Genomic DNA, 25,433 nt, shown 5'->3' on the forward strand with positions numbered 1-25,433 from the left:
TTTCATGGGAACTAAGTGAGAAGTGAGTAAAATAATGGAAAGGGATTGGTAGTGGATGTATTTTTTATGGATTTTCTGGAATTTTCATGGATAAATCAATCAAAGAAATCTTAGAAAAATATTTAAAATAAAAAATCCCACTTGTTTATATGAAGAAAATCAGATCAGTTTATTAGATAGTATAAACAGACTGTCCGATTCGCATCTGGCAACACACCAACAAGTTATTATTCTCTCTCTTTTTGACTTTTTTTTCCACATGCTTCTCCGACTAGTTTTTATTTCGTTAGTATTGAGTGAACGTTCGAACGGTGTAGTTCTGACAATTTTTATTAAAAAATATTTTAGTGTCTGTCTGCCTTAATAAAAAATTAATCATAGCAATTAGAATACATCATACAAAGTCAATAACGTAGGTGAATTTTAGTCCATTTGAATTTTTGATAGTTATCGAGAGAAAAAGAAACAATTTCTAGGACATTGACGTGTTTGTTGTTAGTGGATAGTGGAATTTCTAGTGAATGTTCATGCTTAAATTATACAAATGCAGGGTTTATTTCTACCTGTCTAGTGTGTAGTTCCAAGAGTAATAAATTGCACAAATATTTGTATGTGCCTTCAAAAGGAAGGAAGCATAAAGGAATGTAAAATAAGGAGTGATCTACATAAAATAAAAGATAAATTAAGCAAGTGAAATATAAAGAGAAAGTCTTGAAGAACTAAGTGGTCACAATCATACAGAGACAGATTTAAATCACTGTTGTTGGTTACTTTATAAGCTTTAAATCGCATATATTCGGAGAAACAGTAACATAAATAAAAAACCTGAAATTTGTGTGTCACGACGAGATTCAATTCTCTTCTGCCTTACATATAAAGCATTAAAAACAATCACGTATTTATATCATTTAATACCTAAATACCACAAGTAACCGAGAAGAAAGAGAATATAATATTATTGGAAGTAACAGTTAAAGTCGCTTAAAAAAAAGAAATAAAACATAAGCACGACATTCAAGGTAGCTGCTTACAATGCAAAAGACTTTCAGTGTTTAACAACAAATTCTGTTTAGACACTCAAAGTGCTTATAACATTGAATTCTTATTTTTTTGTTCATTATTCTCCGACCAAATGGAATTTTTAAGCAAGAATTGCCTTTTGTTGGTTTATATGACGTAATTACACTAAATTAGTATGTATATAGAACCCTAACAGGCAATGAGCATGATCAGATGCGATATTTGTGATGATGAAACGGAGTTGTGATCATGATGAATTTTCATCATCACTCCATACATTATTTGATGACGGTACGGTACCGACGTGATCGCGCTTTTGTGATTATGATCACTGATCATGATCATTATTGCGTCTGATTACGATCATAACTTGTATGCAAGTGCAAACTTGCATGCAATTTTTCACTTTCGTGGTCACTGATCGTAGTCAGACGCAATAATGATCATGATCAGTGATTGCGATCACTGAGCGTGATCAGTGATCATGATCACTTCGGGTTAGTGATCATGAAAAAACAAAAAAATTAATTAAGTTAACCAATTTTTTCTTTGGTGTTAGCTGAATTTTTTTAAGTATTTTTTTGTATGTGTGTTAGTAGAAATTATTAATTTATTTTTCTGAAAATTTTAAACTTAGAATTTTTTTTTCGGTCACCCATCTTTTTGCTGCGTTGCTTAACTTTCGAGATCTCACGTTTTTCCTTGAAGCCACCATCTGTAAATATATAATAATAAAAATATGACAAAAGACATATTTAAATTATTATATTTTTTGATGATGTAAATTTCAAGAAGTAATAATTCCTTTTCACTTCTGATACCATTCGGGTTTTATTAGTTAACTTAATTAACTTTTTTACTTTTCATACTCACTGATCATGATCAGTGAACATAATCATGTGATTATGAAAAAAGTAGGGTTCGAGAAATATGTGCTTACATGTGCAAGCATACTTATGATGTATATATACAAATTAGAATTAGTGATTCCTTAAAACCATTATTTAGTCAAATAAAGGAAATTTTACGGAAATTTGGATTTATTAAGGTTTTTTAACCTAATTTGAGAAAAAAGATGCAAAACCTTACATTTTATAAGGTTTTCTTTTTAACTTCAGAAAATTAAGGCAGAAAATCAATTTTTGAATGGTTTTCTTGAAAGCATAGGAAAATCGATATCAAAAATGTATTTTCAATCGTTTTTCATCCTAATGAAAATCTTGCGAAAATCTTTGCAAAAATTCACATTTTTTCAAGTTTTTTTTTATGATAGTTCCTTGAAAATGACTCAAATCTTTCTGGATCTTGCTTTAATGTCTTTCTGGATCTTGCATGACCTTACTGGATCTTGTTACTTGATTTGGAAAGTATTTTTTTTCCTTACTGAATCTTGTTTTTAGTTCGTGAACATGACTTTGGACTTTCTGGATCTTTTTTTTAGTCACTTAAACGAACTAAAAACAAGATCCAGTCAGGTCAAAGTCATTTCTACAAACAAAACTACAGATCCAGTAAGGTCAAAATCACTTTAACGATTAAATAACAAGATCCAGTAAGGTAAAAACTTCCACGAACTAAAACCAAGATCCAGTAGAATCTAAGTAGCTTTTACGATCAAATACCAAGATCCAGTAAGGTCAAAGTCACCTTTACGAACTAAAACCAAGATCCAGTAAGGTAAAAGTTACTTTCCCGATTAAATAACAAGATCCAGTAAGGCCAAGTAATCTTCCCCCTGATTGAAGTGATCATGCTCAGAACACATTTGATTATGTTCATTGATTACAATCAGTGAACATGGTCATATGACTTTGAAAAATTTCGAAAAGTTTTGGAAGTGATTATGCTCTGATTACGCTCACTAATTACAATCAGTGAACATGATCAAATATCACGTTCATTGATTACGATCAGTGATTATGATAATTTGAAAATGAAAATTTCCAGTAGTGATTATGATAAGGTCACATCTGATTGCGCTCATTGATCACGATCAGTGAACATGCTCAGATATTTTTGGAGTGATCGTACTCTGATGACTTCTGATTACGCGCAGTGATTATGTTCAGTGATTATGATACGGTGATGATGAAATTTTTTCAGAGTAATCACGATCAGATACGATAATGATTGCGATCACAAGCTGTGATCATGAAAAAACACTTTGTGATTGTAATGTGATTGCAATCACAAACTAGTGATCATGATCATTGTCTGTTAGGGGAAGTTGATCTTCACGTTTCTTTATTAACTGTCATTTCTTACTCACACATCTATGTCTTGCTGGTTTTGTTGATGCAAATATTTATACACAACAAGTCTTTTCTTTTTAACCTACAATTCCTCTTCATTTTCTTACTTTTTTTTTTCTTAATTCTACTTCTTTTGATGTATGCAACATGTATACACAACTCAGATTAGTATGTGTATAGGTATTTTATTTTAACTTTTTAAAAAATGCATTTTGGAAGTAAGAAAAAAACCTTGAATACTTGTTACTGCTTACTTTGATGATTCATCCAATTGTTTTACGTATGGATATAAATATTAAATGTGAGAAAAATAGAAAATGAAATAATGGTTTCACATGTTGTCTATTATAATAAGAAGAAGACTTACAAAATGGTTTTTGATGTCTTGTTCCTTTACAGTCTTAATTTAAAATTATTCATGATTCTTGCTTTTTTTTGTTTTTTTGTTGAATGGCAATAATGGTTACCTCAATTATTGTTCATTGTTATGTACATGAAGATTTAGAACAGAAGAGATCTTGGCATTAAGCAGTGACGTTATCGAAGGTTTTTCTTCTTCATAAAAGTCATGCTTGTTGAGTTGTTAATTTGAGAAAAAATGAAGAATTGTTTAAAGAAATATTTGAAGAATTTAAAATCACTTCATTCTTGATGATACAGTCACAGTGAGTAGAGATTAAGAAATTAGGGCTTTTGTGTGTCTTTAAAAACTACAGCTAGCTTCCGTACTCATAATATATTTGGGAATTTCGTCATCAACAACAATGAAGCAATAGACATACCCACGATTTATTTTAGAAAATGAATCACAGATGTTGAGGTAAGAATGGGATGATCATCCGGTGCATATTTGTGGTGAATCAGGAAGTTTTAGAGTTTCGTGAATGTGTTAGCAATTAGAAAATGTTTTTTGAGCTGCAAAATCCGGAAAACCGCAGTTTTCGCTGTAAAAATAGGTACAAATCAGCAGTCACGGCGCCGTCAGGACAGCTTTGCGTCTCACCATTAATGCGGCGACGTACCGGTGAAGCGCACAAGTTCCTCATCAAACTCATTGTGTTGTTCGGATTTCAGTCAAACTGATTTTAAGAAGATTCGAGAATCCATACAAAATTGATTTTTTAAAGAAGAAGGAAGGCAGACGGGAATAGACTATAAAAATCATTTCAAGAAATTGTGAAAATCTTAAAGGCTCTCTCCTTATCCTTAAGGATCTAAGCTGCATTTCCTTTCTGTTTAAAAAGGTGGCTCGCATAATCATATTTTATGCCTTTTAGGGTTCCAATACCCATATTCATTTTTAATTGTTCATACCTTCATATTTCCTTAGATGTTTATCATAAACTGAACAGCCCTGAACAGTTCCAATATCTGTCTATCCCACATAGTTAAAATCTTGCACACATCATACATCTTAACCTTTCTGAGAGTCTACAAAAATACGTTTTAAGGAATGTTTACCTGCTCAATTTGCGATTAAGCATGTACAAACCTTAAAATACGATCCATTTTGAGATTTGAGAGTCATCTTTTTGCCAATATGATTGAAGACACTTGAAATTTGGCAATAATCTGCTGTCAATTAATTTAAAAAAGAAGGTTCGACTTCATCTTATAGCATTGAATGTTTTGTCAGACAATTATTGAATTCTCAATGCTGTTCAGACATCATCCCGTCTAAAACCATCAAACTCACTGTAAAATAGATAAATCTTTCAACAATGTTTAATCACATTCTAGTTCAGCAGCTAAATAAAGTTTCTTTCTGTGGTTTAAATTGCTCATAAAATACATTAAAGCATTGAATTTCAATTCTGCTTATTTGAATCTTATGAGTCTTGGAATTATTTTGCAATCACCACAAAAAAAAAACACCAGATGATTTATAATCTCTACATGTATACAGACAAAGTTTTATTAATGCGAATGTTGAAAACTACAATCATTTAGTTCAAGTGTGCTGGTTTTTTCTGCAGATTCATTAGATATTTCAATGTTGTTTTTTACACTGTATCATTTTACAAGTTTTGGGGGTCTATTCACATATGACGTTGAATGATAAGGGATATACTGTATGTACTGATCTATGATAGTGGTTGAAGTCGACTCTGATTTTGTATTGAAAAGCCGTTATGAGTCGGTTCGATTCCATGTAAAATTGGAGTCGACTTTGAGTCTTGCATATTGATCAATGGCAGTGATGGGAAACCTGGGTGAAGCAAATTCCAAAAACTGGTTGTGATGTACAGTTTCGATCAAGATCTGCCAACAACTGATCTATGGCTATGAAGTATTTACTTACTTCGCTGGCCGAACAGATCAATTGTGATTCATGGCCTCCCTTAGTTTGCGTCTGAAGTTGGCTACCGCTTGTCAATTCTCCATTGACAGCGTCTTTCCATGTGTTCTTGGGCCTGATCGTTTTCCTTCCTTAAAATCAGACTTAAAGACCTTATTAATTAGAGCTTCAATTTAGGGTTCTTGAGGACGAGACTTTCTGGGTGGTCTCGATCTCGGTCTCAAGAATTTGTCGAAACTGGGAACCTTAGCTTCAACAGCTCTTCAAACTATGAAGTATGGCTCACTTACAAACCTCAATATTCCATTGACATCACTTATGAATGACCCTGTGAGATAAAAGCTTTTTTTTATTATCATCACTTATTACAGTTGTTACGAAAGTGTTAAAGAAATTTACATGGAAAAATATCATTTTTCGTAGCTTACTGCCTGAACATATGTATATTGTTAATAAAGCTAGGTATGGATTATTACAATAGACGCCATATTTATTAACATATTCATACAACAACATAATATTAAATTTTTTTAATCATCGCATCGTAAACGATGCACTATGAAAATTCACTTCATTCCTCCAACTTTCTTCGACTTCCTCTAAAAATAAACAATATGGTAATTTTTTTTCATCATTTCTTTTTCTTTTCTTCTTCTTCTTACCATTTCAAACATTCATACACGCACCAATCCAAAGACAGATGTAAATGTATGTAATTTGAAGTCAGTTTGTGATCCACAACTGATTTCTTTAACATGCAGAAAAATATTTTTATATCTTTTCTCGTTAAAAATAGCTGTCAGATCTATGCGGCCAAGCAGTACAATGCAGATGCTTTAAAAATATCATAAATTACAGTGAAAATGTGAAAATCGCTTCCGTTTATGAGTGGAAGCGTACAAAAAAAATGTTTTATTATCAACAATCTTGTTGATGATGCTTCTTGTGTCGAGGGAGCATATGATCATCATGATTGATTTCTATCTATACATAAAATAAATGATTCTCAACAATTTTTCGTCTTTCCCGTGTATCACGTTACAAAACATATGAGAATATAAAAGGAACAACAAAAAATTACTTTATCTCCACTTAAGGCATCTAATGCATATGGCACGTATGAATTAACGACATAATAGCGACAGTTGTCTACGCACACATATGTTTGAGGATCATCCGTGAAATATTCTCTGTTGTTATTTTTTTGGAGGAAGTTGTTGTTATTAAGTAGTTGTTCATATATTTCTAAAAATATCATCAGAGGGCAGGTGGTGCATTCTTGCCATTCATGTTAAATCTTGCTTGTAAAATTATGAACTTGAAATACAGTACGTATGAGAAAAAGGAAGAGAAAGCAAACAAGGATAGAATTTTATTTTTAGTAATGTTGAATTAACATTGAATAAAATAATATTATAGCTACCTGACTTGCATAAAATGCAACTTTATGGTTATTTTATGGTGCTTTGTTCTGGGAAAGAGAGAGTTGTGAAATGAATTGGAATTAATTTCTGTTCAAGATCAGTAGAATGTTTATGTTCATGTTCTTGGCCAAAGATCCAAGTTTTCTTCATATTTTTCTTTGTCAACAAACTTGGCAACCTTTGAGATTTAGTTCACAAAAAAACCGCAATAACATTATTAAGCAGAAGTCAAAGTTGATTTAAGTTCGCTAAGAGTCGCCACTACTACTGTCACTTGTGAAGTATAACATTTCATACATATTTCAATAGGTTCTTTGCAAACTGTGGCGAATTCAAGTTGACTTCGACCTGTGTTATTTAGATTTCAAAATTAAAACTTTCATTCGGGCAAGAACCGCAGATCTGCAGTTTTCGGCAGTACATTACAGTTCGTCCGAAGATGCAAGCCTGACGTTTTGGACGAATCCTATTTAAAACAACGAATTTTGCGTGTTAATTGCTCTGTATATCCACACTCAAGATTTCATAGTTCAAAATTTCAAAACAATCACTGATAATAACATTCAAAGTCAAGATAAATATATTCCACGAGGCGTATAAAAATATCATGTTATCATTGTGATAAGTCATATGATTGCAAATCTGATTATAGACTTAAAAAAATTCGAAATCGTTGCTTGGGTATTTTGTGTGCCACAAAACATAATCATCAAAGATTCCGTTTCTTTTAGTGAAACTATGCAGATCCATAAATCATCAATCCATCTACCCACTCTCTGTTTATGCGCATAAAGTCATTAAGACTACTGCAGCGTCAATAATTTATTTTTAAAAAACAGCTGTGCTGATGCCCATATGCTGTAATTTGATGCTGCGCTGGAATGAGCAAAAATTGTTTTCAAGTTTCAAATTTACAAAACCTCTGAACTCTGCTGCTGTCTTTATTTGGGCTCTTAATTTGTATTGTGCAATTGAGATGCATTTGATATTGAGAGTTGGGTTAGATCTGTCCATAAAATGTTTCGTAACTCGTAAAGCAGGTTTGAAGAAGTTACAGAAAGAGATAAAGATTTATGTTTCAGGATTTAGTTAGAGTTGGCCTAGATTTTACAGCAATTAAATGCAAACTAATCTTTAAGTTTAGTTCTTTCAAACTAGAACAGGATTATCACCTAAAACCAGCTTCTTGTGACATAATATAGAAATTCCAATGCTGTATCTTTTAAATTAAATTGTGTGTATCACAAACTCGTAATCAACATCAACTTAATCCTCATACTAATGACTCAATGACTCTATCTCATAAATTTTCAAGTGGCTTATCGCCAACAACTATCATGCCAATATAGATTACGTGACCGTGCTGCCAACTAAGCCACTTTGATGATGTGAACTGAGTTGCACAAAAATATTTGCAGTCGATCTCGTAAGAACGCAGTATAATCCTAATTAAAAAGATTAGTCAATGGATTGGATTAGTAAATGGATTATAAAAACTGGAAATATTCTTTTAATTGAATAACAAATTATTGTATCGAACTTGAGATATTGGTAACTGTCAATTGTAATTTAAATTATATTGAAATGTATCATAGTTGTTTACCCCGTTTCATATAAAGATTCAGTTTGTTTCTGACCTCCGAAGTAAAAACTTCGTTGTTAAAAATTAATTAAGGCTTTAAAGCATAGTTTTGGCTGAATAAAGTTATAAAATGTAGTGAACGTATTCATACACAAACCAATAACAATTCTAAAGCTAGTTTCTGGGAAGAAGAAGAAGACAAAAGATCACAATAAAGTCATTCACAATTCTTCTTTATGTGTGTAAGATTCAAAGAATTAATTTTATTTAGAACTTGTTGGCACAAAAAATTATCACAAGGCTTTCAGCGATAGAAAAATTCTATTTGCAGTGTGTCATGTAGAACAACAATATCATCAGATAAGATCGATGATAAATGAAAATTTTAGTATGAAAAATGAAATATTTTTTGACTCAATTTAATTCGAAGCGATGACGGAATTAAAAAAATTTGTTCATGCCGAGCAACTGCCAGAGACTTTTATTGGAGAGTTACAAACAAAAGCATTGAAAAAAAGCAGCGACGATTAGAAAATAAAAGTTTCGAAATACTAAAGTAAAAAGCAAATAATAAAGCGTGAAAATAAAATCAATCAATTAGTGCAAAATTCACACAAACACTTACCTACTTCATTAAATTTACAGTGCGTTAAATTTAAAACCAAAAAACTACATTTTCTTATAATTAAGTTTGTTCACTCACTTATTTTACTTACTTGCTTGCTTACTTGTTTAATGAAGATGATTGCAGCACTTTTATTAATACTATACCCATCCATTTATTGCCATTAAAGTATTTAAATACTCTTTTGATGTTCACTAATTTTCTAATGCGAAAAAACATAATTTTTATAGAAAAAAAAACTTTCAAAATTTCTCTGACCCATGCAAATGACACCGTCACCAGAGGTTAGCAGTCGTACAACAATATCATCGTCAACGCCGAACGGCAAATCTCAGAGACCAACATTTTTGTTATCAGTTAATGGTCCATCGGAGGATATACCAGACGAACCAAGCACTCCACCAGGTGAGAGATTTATTAATATTAAATTAAACAGCTGATAAGATCTGTTGTTTATACTGTAGCTGTTTAAAGCTACTTCCGTATACTCTTTTTTTTGCACTCTGAATTAAAACAAATGTCAAATATTTCATTGAAAATTTGCTGTTATATTTATGAAAATTCCATACTTTATTTTCAAAGTATGGAGGAGAGCTTAATTCATTTTGGGAAATTTAGATGAGTTTGTGAAAATATTTGCAAAAAATAGAATTTTCGAATAAAGGAAAACATATTTGTTGGTTTTATTCATTGTTCAGATAGGATTCAAAGATTTTTAATATAATATTAGATCAGTCACTTGTCAATTTGATCTATCAACATGTATTTTGAGCTATAAGTGATATGACTAATAAGTAAGGACTTCACCCGATTAACTCTAGTTGGTTAATTGGTCCAAAATCCGAAACCAAGTCGACTGTGACATTAATATGCCGGATTCAAACCGAATCTGGTACTAAGTCAGAGTTACCACAGGCGATGACCGGATTTTGGATCGTTTAACTGATTATTTCTGTTTGGGTTAATATTCGCGTGCAATCAAATGACTTATAATTTGTTTTCACATAAAAACATAATTTAAGTATATCTTATTTTCCTCGGTGATAAGTATTAATTTGAGTGGCATTTCTAAATACTCAGACATGACTGAATCCAATTTTCTCTGAAATTTCAATGTAAAACGTGAATTTCATACTAAATTAATCATTATATGATAATTCCTTTAAAAGTCATACCAAGTCATACTTGTACTGAGTATCTAAAGGGTTGGTCACGAATTACTAAGGTTCATCCAAACTATATATTGGGGTTGCAAGCTTGCAACCTTGAACGAACTATGAGACATCAAAAATGCAGGAATTTTGGGTCTGTGAGCTTTGGCCGAGTCCTACTTATGGTGGCTTGGAAAGGGAAAAATCTAAATTTGGCAGCTCGTTAATTTGTAACGCAATAAGTGATCGGACCCCCAATTTAATACCAAAATTTACAATCAACTATTCTTAAAACTTATCAACCATGATTAACAAAGGTTTTCAATGAAACATTCATAAATGACTCTGCAGATTCTTTTCTCAAGAGTTTTGACTACTATTGTTGAGGTTAAATAGCATTTAATGTGCTACTTAACTTTAGAAGTACATAAAGCTAAAGACCTCATAAGTAGTCGTTAATTGAACTTTCCAAAAATATCCCAGCCTGTCCTGAATAAATTGAATGATTGCGCAGGCACAGTAATTATGCTTTGTGATGTTCGCATGTCACAAAGAAGCTTCATTAAGTCAAAATTTGGGTTTACTTGAACTTTGACTAGCAATTTCTAATTCACAATACATCTAAACTCTCAAAATTAATTTGCATAAAATGAGCTCTGCCTATGAATCTCCCATTTAAGGCTTAAAAATGCGCTAAAATCATCCTCTATTCATAAATAGTTTTTAAAAAATTTCTTTTATAATCTCCGCATTTTTTTAATTTTCACTTGATCTAACAATAATCTATGCTTGCAGTGGTGAAGCAAAGTGAGAGTGGAATATCAGACAAACAAAAAAATTTATTTTTTCTTGTTAATCGATGCATAACAACTTAAAATAATTTAAATTACCGATGAAATTTTCATTACTGTTCATTTTGTTTTGGACAAAAAAATACATGAATGAGGATGAAAAGAGATGGAGATAGGCAAAAAATATAAATTTTTCAGATAGATATATACATATGCATGAATATAAACTTAGTCGTGACTGCTGTATCAATTCTATTATTTGTACATATGCAGCCTTGAACCAAATTGCAGTTAAGCACTTGAAGAAAATAAAGTTTGTTGCTTAAATGACATTGCTTTGTGGAAAAAAATTTATCATATGTCAATAAAAATTTTGATTATTTTATCTTATTTCCTTTTACAGACCCATCAAAATCATCGCAGTGTTCGTCACTTTCTGACGGTGAATCATTTGAGTGTTTTGGTGAAAATGATCATATGACGTCGAATATAGATAACAGTACTGGAACAATTGCTGTTGACACTGGAGTCGACATAGATCAAGCTCCACAAATTCATAAGTATGATACATCAATTTTAACGTTAATTGAATAATTAGTGACGATTAATGTTTATTAAATTACAGCGATATAGAAAGAAATTCTATTGCTCGACATACGTGGGCTAGGACTAGTTTAAGAGGATTACGTGGAAGGTTAGTAATCGAAAGAAAATATATAAAATATGTGTGTACACTTGTGCTGACGTATAGCACAAAAAAAAGCTGACTTGACATCACGTACATTGAAAAAAATTGTTTTGAATTTATAAACTATGTACATGTCAGTGTTGCGCAAAGTTTTATTTCGTGGTTCATTAGACCACTGAGTGATTGATTAGTTCTACTTAAGTCAAGTAGTTGCATTGTATGACTAATAATTAAATTAAAGTAAATTTTCTTTCTCAATTCTTCTTTTTGAAAAAAGTAAACAAAAGGGAAAGATCACTATGATAATTTTGAATACTTAATAACCGTTAAGAAGTTCTGATCATAAATTTCATTTAATTTTACAAAGGTTTTGAATAGTTAACAGTCTAAGCAACACTGGACATGTTAACAACTCATACTTCACTCAGTTCCGCACTTATCGATTGAAATTTTCACCCCGAATGAAAATAAAATTGAAAATTTATTGATTTTTGTATATAAACAAATTACTTCTATGTGCAGCAACTATATAATTTCTGCAATAATATGCATAACACTTTTTCATAGTTATGAATCTTCTTCCTCTTCTATTGACTACCTATAAGCATGATTATTCGTTACCTAAAGCCAACAACAACAAAAATTGTTGGGAATCATATGAAAATTAATATTATTTTTTGTACTTGTATAAGTCAAATACCTCACAATCCAAAATGATTACATAAATTGTATGAACGATTAGAGTTAGTTGTTCATAATTGACGAAAAGAGTCACTTTCATGTCGATTATTATTAGTATTATATACACATCTGTTTATTATGATGATGATGAATGCAAAGAAAAAGCTACAAAATTATAAAGCACGATCCATTCGTGACACAATTGACGCGAATAAATAAGATATAGAGGAGAAATTTTTGTAGTCATATCTAATTTTATGTGTATCACTGACCAAATAATTATAATATCCAACCTAACCTTGCCAGTCAACTAAATTTTCTCTTAATTCACTTTTCATTTCTTTGGATTATAAAATGTGAACTTCCATCCAATATCGTAATTACGGAACAAAATAAAATAATTGGATTTATTCTTTCATTTCGCATTCAATTTCACATTTTTTTTTACAAAATATGAATAATCTCTTTTTATTGTTGCATTTCTTTAACACAGTATGAAACGTCCGCTACCGATGTCATCAAATGCCTTAGCAAAGTAAGTAGTGAAATTCATATTTACATATTTTTTGCTTCATTTCGTGCCCGAGTGACAGACTTTTGACTGAAATTTTTGTTTTGCGACTTGATTATTGCACTTTGAAGTGAGTCGAAGTGATTTGATGGTCGAATGGTTTAGTACATCTGTATCTAAATATTGCAATACCGTTTCTGCAGTCATGAGTTCCAGACTCTGCAAGATAAATTGTTCAAATGTCATTTTTCGAATCATATGCAGTGCAAATGCGACTCATACCCTTATTTTATAGACAACAGACAGTAATGTCATCAAAGGAGTGGTTCTGATCTCACTATGCACTGTAGTTCTACTGATGGCGGGAGTCTGACGCACCCTCAATCATTTATCAATTATTAGCTATGAATCGCTCTAGCGCAGCTCTGGATCTCAATGATCTGAAGTTTATTACCCGATTTCCATCTATTTTGTCAGTTCTATTGGACATAAATTACTAAGAATGAACTTCTATTACCCCAGCCAACTTCCATGTCCATAAATTCTATAGAAATATCCCAAACTATTAAAAATATTTAAAGCAATTTTAAGCAATCTTCACCAGACAAAAGTAGTTGAGGTATTTAAGCAATCCATTCATTCCTTTATACTTTAGATTTTTCCCAGAAGATATTTAAAAATATGTTTCAAGTGATACTCATCCAAACAATAAAGATTTGACTAGATTCATAAAATATTGCTCGGGCTCGTGACGGTGAATGACTTCACATGTTATTATTTCGCATACTGATGAGGTCTTGTTGATTCATACGAGATTGTGGACAAAAGCAGAAATTTTTTTTGTTGTTGAATGGTGGAAAAACAATAAAAATCTCTTGTGTATGTCCGTTTGTCATTCCAATAAAAAAATTTCAGACTCTTTCTATTCATATACAGTATTCAGTCATTCGTTTGTCGTTGAGGCATGTCATGTGATTGTGATATTTTTTATTTCGACTCTGTATAACAATAGCCAAAAGCATTAACATGATTGTTGCATATTTATGCTCTTTTTAGCCACCTTTACCGTTCATCATCATTTAATTCATCAGGTCGTAGTTCAAATTGTGATACGACAGAGGATATGTACAGTGATGTTAGTTTAGAAGACGTACAAGATTTAAATCATAAACTTGAGTTATTGCAGAGACAAGTCACGAATTTAACTGATACACAAATGAATTCAGAAGATAAACATTCACGTGCCAAAACTGATTATGCTGTTTTACAAGCAAAATATCATATGTTAGAAGAGCAATTGAGAGAAACAGAACTGAGATATGAAGACAGATTGAGTGATGAGCAGAAACGTTATCGTGACTTACATACACGAATGGAACGAGAAACGGAATTAAAGAAAGAAAATTATGAAATTCGTATAAAGAATTTAGAATCGGAACATAATGCATTAAGAGAAGAAAATAATCGTCTTAGATCTCAATGCGATAAGCAACATGCTGAAAACTTGGATACAGCGCGTTACAACTTATCAATCGCTCAAGAGAATTTGGCGGAAGCACGTGTACATGAAAAGAGACTGTTGAATGAGAAAAATCAATCGGAGCAGCTTATAATGGAGTTACATAAGGAAATTGAGAGAATTCGTAATGATACACAAAATGTCATGTCCAGCATGACAAGACGATCGAATTTTCACAATATTTCGGCATCGTCACTATCACTTGAGTCAAATGCTTCATCAGAGCCATTTAAAGTTGAAGAACTACAGAATGAACTTGAAAAGTTGAAGATTGAGAATCGACAATTGCAAGAAACGAATGAGGAATTGCAAGCAATGCTGTTAAACAGAAATATTGAAGAAGGAAGAAATCTATTAAATGGCGGAACATCAAACTTGGCTGATGAGCTGAAGGAAATGGGGCAAAATCAGGTGAGATTTAATTTATATTCATTAATCATTAGATAGTTTAATTTATTGCTAATTTCCTCGTCATTAAACATATGTTTTTGTCCATATACTTAAATTGCTTGGTGAAATATCAGGATGATGCACTTTTGAATTCATTGACTCAGGTAATCACAGTTTTTTGTGTGCAATTTTATTTTGTGCATTTTTCTGGTGTTGGATCTCCTCCTCCTCGTGTACACTAATCGATTAACCACAATTTTTCATTATGGAAAAAATATAGTAAAGTTAATTAACTAATTCACTCATACATAAACTATTTTGCAAAATTATCTATGTGCACAATCTCTTTCTTTACTTATGATTTTCATATCTATTTTCTTATTACATTTACAGCTGCAAGAAGCACTACAAGAGAAAGATGACGAGTGTCGACGACTCAAACGTTACATTGATACTATATTACTTAATATTGTTGAAACTTATCCTCATTTGTTAGAAATCAAAACTATTGATCGTTCATCATCATCAACTTGCTAATCTTAGTTTAAAAGAAAATCGAAAAATAATTGTTTTTTATATTATTATTTCAAAAATAATGACTAGGGTGGATGGGTCTTTTTGGATTTTGAGGTTAGGTCAATGTTGAGCAACCTATGTGTCCTCAACATGGCATGAACCGCATGTCGAGTGTGGTTTCGGTCGTGGCTCACGAGCAAGGTGAGCCATGATTCTTTAAAAGAGATAATTGTGGATAATCCAGCAGATAGATATGACAAATACCCCTTTCATAGGTTAGTTTTAAGGTTCGGTCACGTCCTGCGTTTTAGATGCGCAGATCTGCAGTTTTCGTCTATATCTTATAGTTTCTGCAGTTTTAAACGAACTCTAGCGAGTTTTGATAGCTTAAAGTCAACTCCGAGCTCCGATCCTAACCTCAAATCCAAAAAAATCCATCTTCTTTGATAATAACTTAATTTAGATTAAATCGAAAAAAAAAATCCTTTATTCTTAATCTCATTTTTTTTTAAAAAAAAGACTCTTAAAAATAGTCGATTCTACTAAGCAGTATGAAAACTTTTTATGAATTTCATATTTAAAAAAAAATTATTATTTTTTTGTAGGAAATTAATAAAGTAAATTAAAAAAATGAAAGCATTAAATTTTTATTATTACATTCACGACAGCGATTTTGCTTTTAATCTGACTGTGAAAATTAGTTTACAGCCATGAAGAAAGTTTGTTGATTTCGTGCATTTTCTATGGTTTTGAAAATTTGCTGTAAGTAAATGCATGTTCTAGATTTAATGATAAGAAGAAAGAGCCAACGACATTGGTATTTCCCAAGCTAATGGATATGACGAGACGATGCCTAATAACTAAATTTTCTTTATCCTCAATCGTCATCGCATTATTCATGTCTGATTTGTTGGCTTTGTTTTGAATTGAATATTTGAAAATTTATTAAAATTACAGACAGGCTGATTTCAAGCATTGTGAAAATAGTAAGCTATGCAGAAATCAATAATTGCAATTGCACTTGCTTCTTATAGAAATAAATCAATGGATTTTAACAACTTTTAGTAGTAATTGGAGTTGTAAGTTTGCAGTTGTATCTTGTAAAGTTTAGGTAATAATAAGGTACTGTAACCCTTTCAATCGTCTTAAACCAGATAAGGTACATGTTTGACTGTATTATGAGAAGCCATATGATGAATTCCTTTAATTTTGAATTCTTAAACCAAACGACAAAATTTGAATGCGACAGAAAGATCGACTCGAAGGGAATCGAGCGTTATATCTTGTGAATCAACCAGTGCGAGAGTTAGGCCTTTATGGCCAAGTGGCTTAAGCATACTGGAAAGCTGTATCACTCTTTTGGCAGCACGTTTGCTCGAGTTCCAACTTCCCACAAGAGACCGATCTCTACAATCATTATATAGAGAGTTGCATATTATTCTCAAATCAGTTATGTGTGCAGCAGTTGACTAACAACCCCTATTAATATCTTAGGATCAGTGTTCATGTTAGCTCTCGTTCCAGTTATTCATTAGAACACAATATATTCAGGTCCGTTCCAGTAAAATCTCTCGTAACTTTCTCATTTTAATTTCATCAAAAAGCTCTTTCAGAACCAAATTAAATCATTAATCAAGAATCCACGTTCAACTTATGTGAAATAATTTCAGAATTATCTCCAGTACCTGAAACTATTTTGACATCAAACGCGCAACATTCCACCAAAAACGCATTTCATAAAGGTAATCCAAAAGGCCTAAAACAGACAATTAATAATAAACAGCTACAAAAATATTACATTGACAACTCCCAATGGATTTCACCACACTTTATAATAATTAAAACAAACAATTACTTTTTTATCATACGATGTTTATGACGCATTACAATTTATAGATAGTTTTGGGCGATAAACGTGCATAGTCATACCAATGAACAGCGAAATTAAATTAAATAGAATTATTAATTTCCATTAAATGATTTTAATCCTAACGTATTTTTGTTATTTTTTAAATGTGAAAGCTTCGATTGATCATGTGCTTTTATGTATCACACAAGTACAGACTTACTAAAAATAAATTTCACAATCAAATTATGTGCAATTGTTTTTCGTAATTTAAACACTCATTATTGGTACCATAATGATGACCGACATACGCGGATGGATTGGATATGTGAAGCAACAACAAAATCAATAAAATTATCGAACTTAAACTTTCATTATAATGAACTTTTTACGGTGGTTTTGTGAGTGAGTGTCTGATGGATTAACCTTTATGTGTAACAAAACCATTAAGCTGTTCTACATGTGCCTTTACAAACAAACAGTAGCTAATTCATTTGAATTTACTTTAATTTATTGTGTATAAAATATGAATCAGCGTATATTTATTCATAAAACATTGAGAAGGTCAGATGATAGCGGTAAAGGATGCATAATTAGACTACATTGTATACAAAAATTCTGTTAGTATTCTTATTTAGTTTCGGGGAAATCCCTTCTGTTTGGTGGTTAGTGCATGTTTCATGACACTCGTTATGTCAACTTGCAGTCAAGTTTGTTTTTAATTATAGACTCCTGGGGGTCAGCAATTTAATTATGTTTATGATGTTAATTCAAATTTACTTACATGTAATTGGTAGACATGACGTAATTTATCATACACATGCCTAGTCATGCGACATTTGATGGCGCATTTACATTAATCGATTATTTGAAAAGGAAACTACATTTTTTGTGTTCAAATGTGATTTTAAAGTCAATAATCTAATTAGGAGCTTTGATGACGGCTTAGCGACGATGACAAATTGTGTCGGAAAGTAAACAAGACATTAAGGACTTAAATCTACTTATGGATGGATTGCGGTTCTACTCGATTTGGATTAAACAGTTAACTGCTAAAGCGTTAAGTCTTTACTGCTAACATATTAATGAACTTAACAGTATATTTCAATAAGATAAACAAAGCACGCTAAGTTCTGTTTAATTGAATTTCAGTTCCACTTTAATAATACATTACTAAAATTAAAAAGATCACTTAGCAAAATTGGCGCCAATTAATTTCTAATTAACCCCCTAATCAACTTTCAACTAATTACAGTGTCACTGTCACACATGATAAGAATAAATATTTCTATAATCATCAATGTAAATAGAATTAAATTGTTATTTTGACGGCTGATTATTAAAAAGCAAATCAAATTTTATGGTTCGTAAATCTTGCGGCTCTTATCAGTCTTGATAAAGACACAAAGTACTAAAGATAGGAAAAGCAAATAATGTAGGGTAGGCTTTTCGTTGTCTTTAATGAAACAACAAAAAAAAATTCAATGTTTAGTCTGTGATTATAATTGTTGTAAGAAAAAGGTAGAATTTTGTAGTTTAATTGTGAATTTTAGAGAGTTTTTAATGTTCTGAACATAGAAAGCGTAGAAATATTCTTAAAATTTTAGAAAACAAAGATTAAAATTGCATTTTAATTTTCAAATCTTTTGAATTAAATAATCTCTTGGAAATTATTGATTAAAGTCTTATGATTGTTAAGAATTAATGATTCTTACAATTTTGGTAAATGCTATTTAATTAAAGACTATTTCCTTGCGGATTTGTAAATAAATGAAATGTTTACTCTTCGAAGTTCAAATACAGACTGAATATTTTACAGTAAAAGGGGTTTTCAACTATGTACTATAAATATTATTCAAATTTCAAATAAACGTTATAATAATGTTGTTATCACCTTGCAAAATTAGATTGTTTTGTTTTTAAAATGATTTTATTCAACCTTAGTGATTCCTAATTCATCCACAAATCTTCTATGAAGTCATATCCATAAAAAGTCTTATGTTTCCTATCTAAGTTAGATATTGTGTGATAATTAAAATCTAAAATTACACAACCGGTTTTGATTTACAACATACACAGCATTTAGAGCCATAAATTTTTGAAAGCCATAGACAAACGCGATTAAATCGTTAACAAGGAAAAAGCATCAACCCTTATAACGTGATCACATAAGTATGTCCTATAAATTAATTAGCGTATTAATTTTAAATACAGGCAACAAACATACAGACGTAATAAAAATGTATGAAATTCTCTCAGTACGGATAGATAATGGTGTGTAGTAAAATTCAAATGAAGCTTCATCAACAACAACAATGAACCACTTGTCTCTTCGTTATTTTTGTATTGAACGTAAAAAATTGATAGCTACTCAGATGTGATGAGAGCGCAAATAAGATCACTTCATTAATAAGTTCTATTTTAGAGTGGCAAGACATAGATTTTTTTATTCTCTGTTGATGAGATTATTTATTAAATAAAAAAATTAATTCCTGATGGCTGAAAATGTCCGAAAGGATGGTAATGTATTATTGGTACCGAGTGGACAGCTTGACACGATGAACTGGACCTACGGTCGACTAATGACATATTTCAAACCAACTTCCGGAGAATATGTCATTAGTCGGCTAAAGGTCTAGTTACAAACTGGACATAATGTCAAGCTGTCCACTCGGCGGTCATCAACAGCAACTTAATACCTAATTCTATAAATTCTATCAACCCCAAAAACAGACGATGTGAAAGTAAAGCAACGAACAATTTTGTGGTTTTTGGTGTTCACTGGATTCAGCATAAACTACATGATCCGTATAAATGTGAACATCGCATTAATTGATATGCTCGACTCCGTGTACAAAAAACCTTCAAATACTCCAAATGTTTCAATTGAGTGTATAGATACTAATGATGTTTATACTAATGATACGAAGAATTTGAATAATGACTTAATTGAAAATGAACATACAAGGCTATCTTTAGAAAGAAGAATATTGGATTTTTTATCGGTAATTGAGATAATGTCACGCAATTTCTTCCGGATCATATTCTGTTTGAGAGATTTGTGCAATATTTATTTTAAAGATTGTTGAAATGTGTTAATCAAACTTTTTGGGTATGAAGTCTTATACATGCGTATGAATGTGGCACCCGAACAGCACAGCATGATTGGGAGGGCACCGCTATGTCACTGTATTGATAATACAAATTGGTAAGACGAGAAGTTACCCGTGACGGCTGTTTCCGACCTATTTTTATTGCAAAAATTACGATTTCTCGCACTGTGCTGCTCGGGACATAAACTACTCGACATAAAACATTTATTTTGAGAACTTTATTGATTCTCTGATTGTAAATAAATAGTTAACAGTTTAAAATCCTTAAATATTTAATGAAGTCTATAGTTGACGTCAGTTAATTCCTGTCCGTATGTTTAATAATTCAAGCTTAATTATCGTTTTAAATACCGATGTCACCTTTTTGTCTACAACTGTCTAAAGTTAAATACTGTTAGCACAAGTGCTAGATTAATATTTACTATGGAGTTTAACCTTAAATTTGTTTAAATTAGGTTTGATTATGGACGAAATTTTGAATTCGGCATAATGCACATCCTCAAGCAGATATGAGCGGAGCTCGAAGTCGACTCGGATTTTGTATGAAAAACTCGAACCGAATTCATATGAAATTGGAGTCGACTTCCAGCTATGGATGTAAACAAACATGATTAAGGATCTTAATGACTTAAAAACCATATCTAACAGATCGACTACGACCGAGATGGATTCAATTGGGATGAAAAGATACAGGGACAAATTTTGGGCAGCTTCTTTTCTTTCCATTTCCTTCTGCAGCTACCAGGAGGTGAGATGCACACTTTACGTAAATTTCATTATTTTATACTTTATTTCAATTAAAAACAGGTGTATTGGCAGCAAAATATGGCACAAAACTTATTTTCGGAGTTGCTAATTTTGTTGGATGCATATTATCATCATTGATGCCAATAGCTGCTTATATTGACTACCGAATATTAATCGGATTAAAAGTTTTACAAGGAATCATTTGTTCAATGTGTTGGCCTTCGATGCACCATTTGTCTGCTCAATGGATACCTGCTGATGAGCGGGGGTAAATAAAATATCAAAAATTATTATTTTATTGATTTTCTATATCCAATTACTGTCCATGTAGGAGATTTGTCTCATCGTATCTTGGTTCATCGTTTGGAGTGGCAATCTTTTATCCAATTTTCGGATATATCATGAAGACTTACAGCTGGGAATATGTATTTCATTTCTGTTCATTGATCGGACTGATTTGGTGGATATGCTGGCAATATTTTGTGTACGATTCTCCGGAAAAGCATCCAAGAATTACAGAAAGTGAAAAGAAATATCTTTTTGAAGCTTTAAGTTCATCGATACAGCTTCAGGGTAAGGAACAGAAACGAAAGATACCGTGGACAAAAATATTAACATGTTCTAGTCTATGGATTAATACAATTGCTCAATTTGGTGGAATTTGGGGATTATTTACAATTTTAACTCAAGGACCTTCTTACTTCCGATTCGTTCACAAGTGGGACTCGACAAAAATTGGACTTGTTTCTGGAATTCCACATTTATTTCGAAGTTTTGCAGCAATTTTTATTGGACAATTTCTAGACTATCTCCTGCAAAAGGAATATCTAACAAGGAATCAAGTCAGGAAACTTGCAACAGGAATTTGTACAATTGGAAATGGAATTTTTGTACTTTTATTAGCATTTTCAGGCTGTAATGCCTTATTTGCTTGCATCTGTATGATAATAGCAACTGCATGTCACGGTGCTGTTAGTTCAGGTCCATTAGCAGCTGTGATAGATATTTCACCAAGATATGCTGGAATACTACTTGGAATAATCAACATGGTATGTGCCATTCCTGGATTTATATCCCCGATAATTGTGTCATATTTTACGTACCAAAATCAAACCACTGAAAGTTGGAAATATGTCTTCCTGATATCAGCCGTTCTACTTATATTGAGTGGAATTATTTATGTCATATTTGCAGACTCAAATCAAAGAAAATGGAACAATCCAAATAATGCCAAAGAAGACTGTGATGAAAATAATACAGAACTTGAATGTCTTGATAAGAAAACCAAGAAATAAAATTTTATTTATATGCCAAAATCTCGAGGAATTGAATTTTCAATTACTTTATGTCTTATGAAAATGTCCTTAATCTTCCTCCATACTCTCGATGAATTTGCAAAGCATTTGATGTTTCCACAGATGTAAAATCCGAGTTTAGCTCGTGACAATATTACACTAATCCTGTTTTCCATAGCTAGAAAGCCGATGTCATTAGTTTTGTTGCTTCGTACTAGAGACAGAAGGATGATGTTAGATTCTTCACCTTGATAAGCATCAAGTATTGCTACTCTGACTCGAGGTAGTGATAGTTCCCTTAATTTCAGCTTAAATTTCTTAGCTTGTGCTGCATAAGGCGTGAGAATGACAATTTCACTTGAATCATTCCCGAAATCAAGAAGCTTTTGATACAAGTTGCTGATAAAATCTACTTCGAAGGGATTCTCCTTTGATGTCTCGCTTATTGATTCTGGAAAATCGTGGTTGAGGACGAAGAAATTTTTACTCATACCTTTAACATTCGGATAACTTTTCACATTTGGTCCATCCTTTAGATCTTTATAGATTGTTTCTCTCACTAAGTCACAAAATTCAGGTCTCATTCTTCTTTGTACATCCAGTGATACATATGAATATTTATTGAAGATTAGTCTCTCAAATAATGAGATATTAAAGTCAAAATTTCTCTGTAGATTATAGCTATTAGTTTGTGGACGAAGTTGATGATGATCACCAATCATGATGACATGCTTAGTTTCCTTTGTCAATGATGCTAATATGTGGCTTTCAAGAATTTCTGAAGCTTCTTCAATAATCACGATTCCAGGTTTAAGTAATTTGTTGATTGCACCATTATGAGCAGCATAGCTTGTAGTCATTCCATAAACTCTCTTCTCTTTTATATTGCAATAGCTATTTAGTTGATTTATTTCCTCACTTAATCGATAATGCAAGGAAATTTGTTGAAAGACTTTTGCCAAATCTTCATTTGCTTCCATTAAATCCGTGACTGTGTCACCTTGTTGTGCCTGTAATTTCTTCAAGTAGCTTCTCGATTCATAAGGAACGTTTGTGGAAGCAATGTACGGTTCAATTGTTTCATTTTTGCACTGTCCTCCAAGTCTTGCAATTTTATCAGTAAACTGCAGACATCCAATCAGGAACTTGTCCAGTGCATTATTGGTTTGTGTAAGAATGAGAATCTTCTCGTCAGTGTTTTTAAGCAGGATATCCAAAAGTTGTAATCCAATGAAGGTTTTACCACTTCCAGGTGGTCCAACAAGTACAGAAAAGTCATTACTAATTCCTCTATACACAGCATCAACTTGCATGCTCTCTAATCCTAAATCGCACTTAATCCAATCGTCAATTTTATCAACTCTTAAGGAATAATTTTTATAGTCGTAATAATCTGGATGATCGTAGTTTGGAAAATGATATTCCCGATTCATATCTAATATCCTACTTCTGAATGGAAAGTTGTGCTCATTTAAACTCTTAAGGACACCAAAGACTTGATAATATGGATCAAAAAATGATTTTGGCTCAACCATGAAGAATTCTTTCTCAAATATATCCTCAATATTCTCAGTTTTCTTAATCTCAATAACGACAGACTTCATCTGATCGATTGATTCGATGTTTCCACATTTTAAAACAGTCGCGACGACCAAATCTTCACATTTTTGACTGGATGTGAAACAAAGTATTTGTCCATTGAAGAAATTTGCATGATAATTTAACTGAGCCAATATTATCGGACAGTTCATATTCCATAACTTGTGCCACTCAATTTTAATTTGTACATTCGGGAATATTGTAGCGTCATGAGTTCTTATCACTCGGTCAATGTTTACAATGTTTTTCAAGTGATCAAATCCACTTCGTAATTTGCACATAAAATCTTCTTTTAGAAGAGGTAATTGAACTTTTAAGTAACTAATCACATCGGGATATTCGCCGTGAACTATGTTCTTGTCAAGATTCTCTGGATAGTTTTTGAGGTCGTGGATTGATGGAATTATCTAAAAATATTGTTAGGATTAAGTTAAAGCTAATTAAATCAAGAAAGACAGTTTTTACCTCAAACATGTCCAAATTATTAGAGAGTCCATTGTACACTTTAAGTATTTGCTGCAACTTCTTCACACTAAAGTATTCACGATCTGCATACTTGTTGATTGTCGTCAATAAAAGTCCAAAAATCCTCTCAAGTTCATCCTTCATTAAATTTTGTACAATCATGAAGAACATTAGTGATTCTATATTCTCAAATAATCCTTTCATGTCAATCAGCAGCAGATATTTTGGATCCTTCCATTTAGACTCAAAAAATTGCTCAATAAGCTGTATTGTTTGCATCCAGAATGATTCAATCTTTGATATTCGTTCGAGTAATAACTTATTATGATACATAAATGGAACTTCTAGTAACATCACATCAATTTTAAACAGTTCAATTAAAGATTCATCGCTCAAGTCTTGTTCATGAGTTAAAATAAATTTGCCGAAATTTCCAAAAATCTCAAAAATGACATTTTGGAACTGATCTTCTGACCTAATTTTCACCAACTCCTTGAATGAATATGGCAGCTCTTCTTTGTAATTTGCTCTAGATTTGTGCTTTCTGTTTGACCTTTTGGATGCCACTTCCTGTTTCTTCCGCATTTGATTAATTTCATAATAATTTTCATTGTCTTCGTCAAAATTAAGTTTAAAATTGGCACTAGCTACGACTGGTGTATTCTTCTGTTCCTTTTCATGCTGCTCAACATCTATTTTCTGATCCCAGTCAATTTGATCCCATGAGTCGTCTGGCTCTGCCATAATTTAATTAATTTAAAATTCTTTGTTATTTTTGTTTACAAACAAAATTTTTACACTGTAAATCCATGAATTTTTAAGAGTGTAAAAATTTGAAATGAAAATGACGGTTAAACTAAGCACGTGGAAAAGGATTAAGATATGTAGAGAAAGAGTATAAATATCAAAGAACGCCTAC

At 31.8% G+C, this 25,433-nt stretch overlaps 3 protein-coding genes and 1 long non-coding RNA gene across 8 annotated transcripts; 2 read left to right on the forward strand and 2 right to left on the reverse strand.

The window, feature by feature from the left end:
- Positions 1–282: 282 nt before the first annotated feature.
- nuf (rab11 family-interacting protein nuf) lies at positions 283–15,956 on the forward strand. 3 transcript variants are annotated; one of them, XM_070636829.1, is made up of 8 exons: positions 283–412; positions 9,433–9,607; positions 11,548–11,704; positions 11,770–11,838; positions 13,007–13,048; positions 14,081–14,954; positions 15,068–15,097; positions 15,327–15,956. In XM_070636829.1, the coding sequence occupies exons 2-8, from the start codon at positions 9,463–9,465 to the stop codon at positions 15,468–15,470; spliced, it is 1,461 nt and encodes a 486-aa protein (XP_070492930.1). In that variant the 5' UTR covers positions 283–412; positions 9,433–9,462; the 3' UTR covers positions 15,471–15,956. The 3 variants fall into 3 exon arrangements, with proteins under 3 accessions (XP_070492930.1, XP_070492948.1, XP_070492938.1); XM_070636837.1 differs by having other exon boundaries at positions 299–416; XM_070636847.1 differs by lacking the exon at positions 15,068–15,097.
- LOC139087890 (uncharacterized) lies at positions 6,052–7,255 on the reverse strand. Its single transcript, XR_011544176.1, has 3 exons — positions 6,995–7,255; positions 6,234–6,888; positions 6,052–6,170 (listed from the first exon to the last, which is right to left on the reverse strand). It is a non-coding gene; the product is annotated as an uncharacterized lncRNA (long non-coding RNA).
- Positions 15,957–18,598: 2,642 nt separating the features above from the next.
- On the forward strand, positions 18,599–22,477 carry LOC139087854 (sialin-like). 3 transcript variants are annotated; one of them, XM_070636809.1, is made up of 6 exons: positions 18,599–18,816; positions 19,510–19,815; positions 20,029–20,300; positions 21,057–21,156; positions 21,216–21,423; positions 21,487–22,477. In XM_070636809.1, exons 2-6 carry the CDS (start codon positions 19,791–19,793, stop codon positions 22,448–22,450), a joined length of 1,569 nt encoding a protein of 522 aa, XP_070492910.1. In that variant the 5' UTR covers positions 18,599–18,816; positions 19,510–19,790; the 3' UTR covers positions 22,451–22,477. The 3 variants fall into 3 exon arrangements, with proteins under 3 accessions (XP_070492910.1, XP_070492919.1, XP_070492901.1); XM_070636818.1 differs by lacking the exon at positions 18,599–18,816 and adding an exon at positions 19,196–19,467 and having other exon boundaries at positions 19,555–19,815; XM_070636800.1 differs by lacking the exon at positions 18,599–18,816 and having other exon boundaries at positions 19,196–19,815.
- Positions 22,419–25,295, reverse strand: LOC139087841 (NFX1-type zinc finger-containing protein 1). The gene is made up of 2 exons (XM_070636775.1): positions 24,515–25,295; positions 22,419–24,456 (listed from the first exon to the last, which is right to left on the reverse strand). The coding sequence occupies exons 1-2, from the start codon at positions 25,256–25,258 to the stop codon at positions 22,459–22,461; spliced, it is 2,742 nt and encodes a 913-aa protein (XP_070492876.1). The 5' UTR covers positions 25,259–25,295; the 3' UTR covers positions 22,419–22,458.
- Between the last annotated feature and the right edge of the window lie 138 nt (positions 25,296–25,433).

This window comes from Chironomus tepperi, unplaced genomic scaffold (genome assembly GCF_022539635.2).
Source record: "Chironomus tepperi strain 1889 unplaced genomic scaffold, CSIRO-AGI_Ctep_v1 contig_11, whole genome shotgun sequence".
Taxonomy (NCBI): domain Eukaryota; kingdom Metazoa; phylum Arthropoda; class Insecta; order Diptera; family Chironomidae; genus Chironomus; species Chironomus tepperi.

What these genes read in the sequence shown, in the direction of transcription:
- LOC139087841 (XM_070636775.1), bottom strand. Translation starts at nt 25,258, where the DNA reads ATGGCAGAGCCAGACGACTCATGGGATCAAATTGACTGGGATCAGAAA. An exon ending in ATAATTTGGACATGTTTGAG is followed by an intron (nt 24,457 to 24,514) that starts GTAAAAACTGTC and finishes CAATATTTTTAG; the next exon opens with ATAATTCCATCAATCCACGA.
- LOC139087854 (XM_070636809.1), top strand. Translation starts at nt 19,791, where the DNA reads ATGGCTGAAAATGTCCGAAAGGATG. An exon ending in TGAAAATGTCCGAAAGGATG is followed by an intron (nt 19,816 to 20,028) that starts GTAATGTATTAT and finishes CCCCAAAAACAG; the next exon opens with ACGATGTGAAAGTAAAGCAA. An exon ending in CCTTCTGCAGCTACCAGGAG is followed by an intron (nt 21,157 to 21,215) that starts GTGAGATGCACA and finishes AATTAAAAACAG; the next exon opens with GTGTATTGGCAGCAAAATAT.
- nuf (XM_070636829.1), top strand. Translation starts at nt 9,463, where the DNA reads ATGCAAATGACACCGTCACCAGAGGTTAGCAGTCGTACAACAATATCA. An exon ending in CGAACCAAGCACTCCACCAG is followed by an intron (nt 9,608 to 11,547) that starts GTGAGAGATTTA and finishes TTCCTTTTACAG; the next exon opens with ACCCATCAAAATCATCGCAG. An exon ending in CAAGCTCCACAAATTCATAA is followed by an intron (nt 11,705 to 11,769) that starts GTATGATACATC and finishes ATTAAATTACAG; the next exon opens with CGATATAGAAAGAAATTCTA.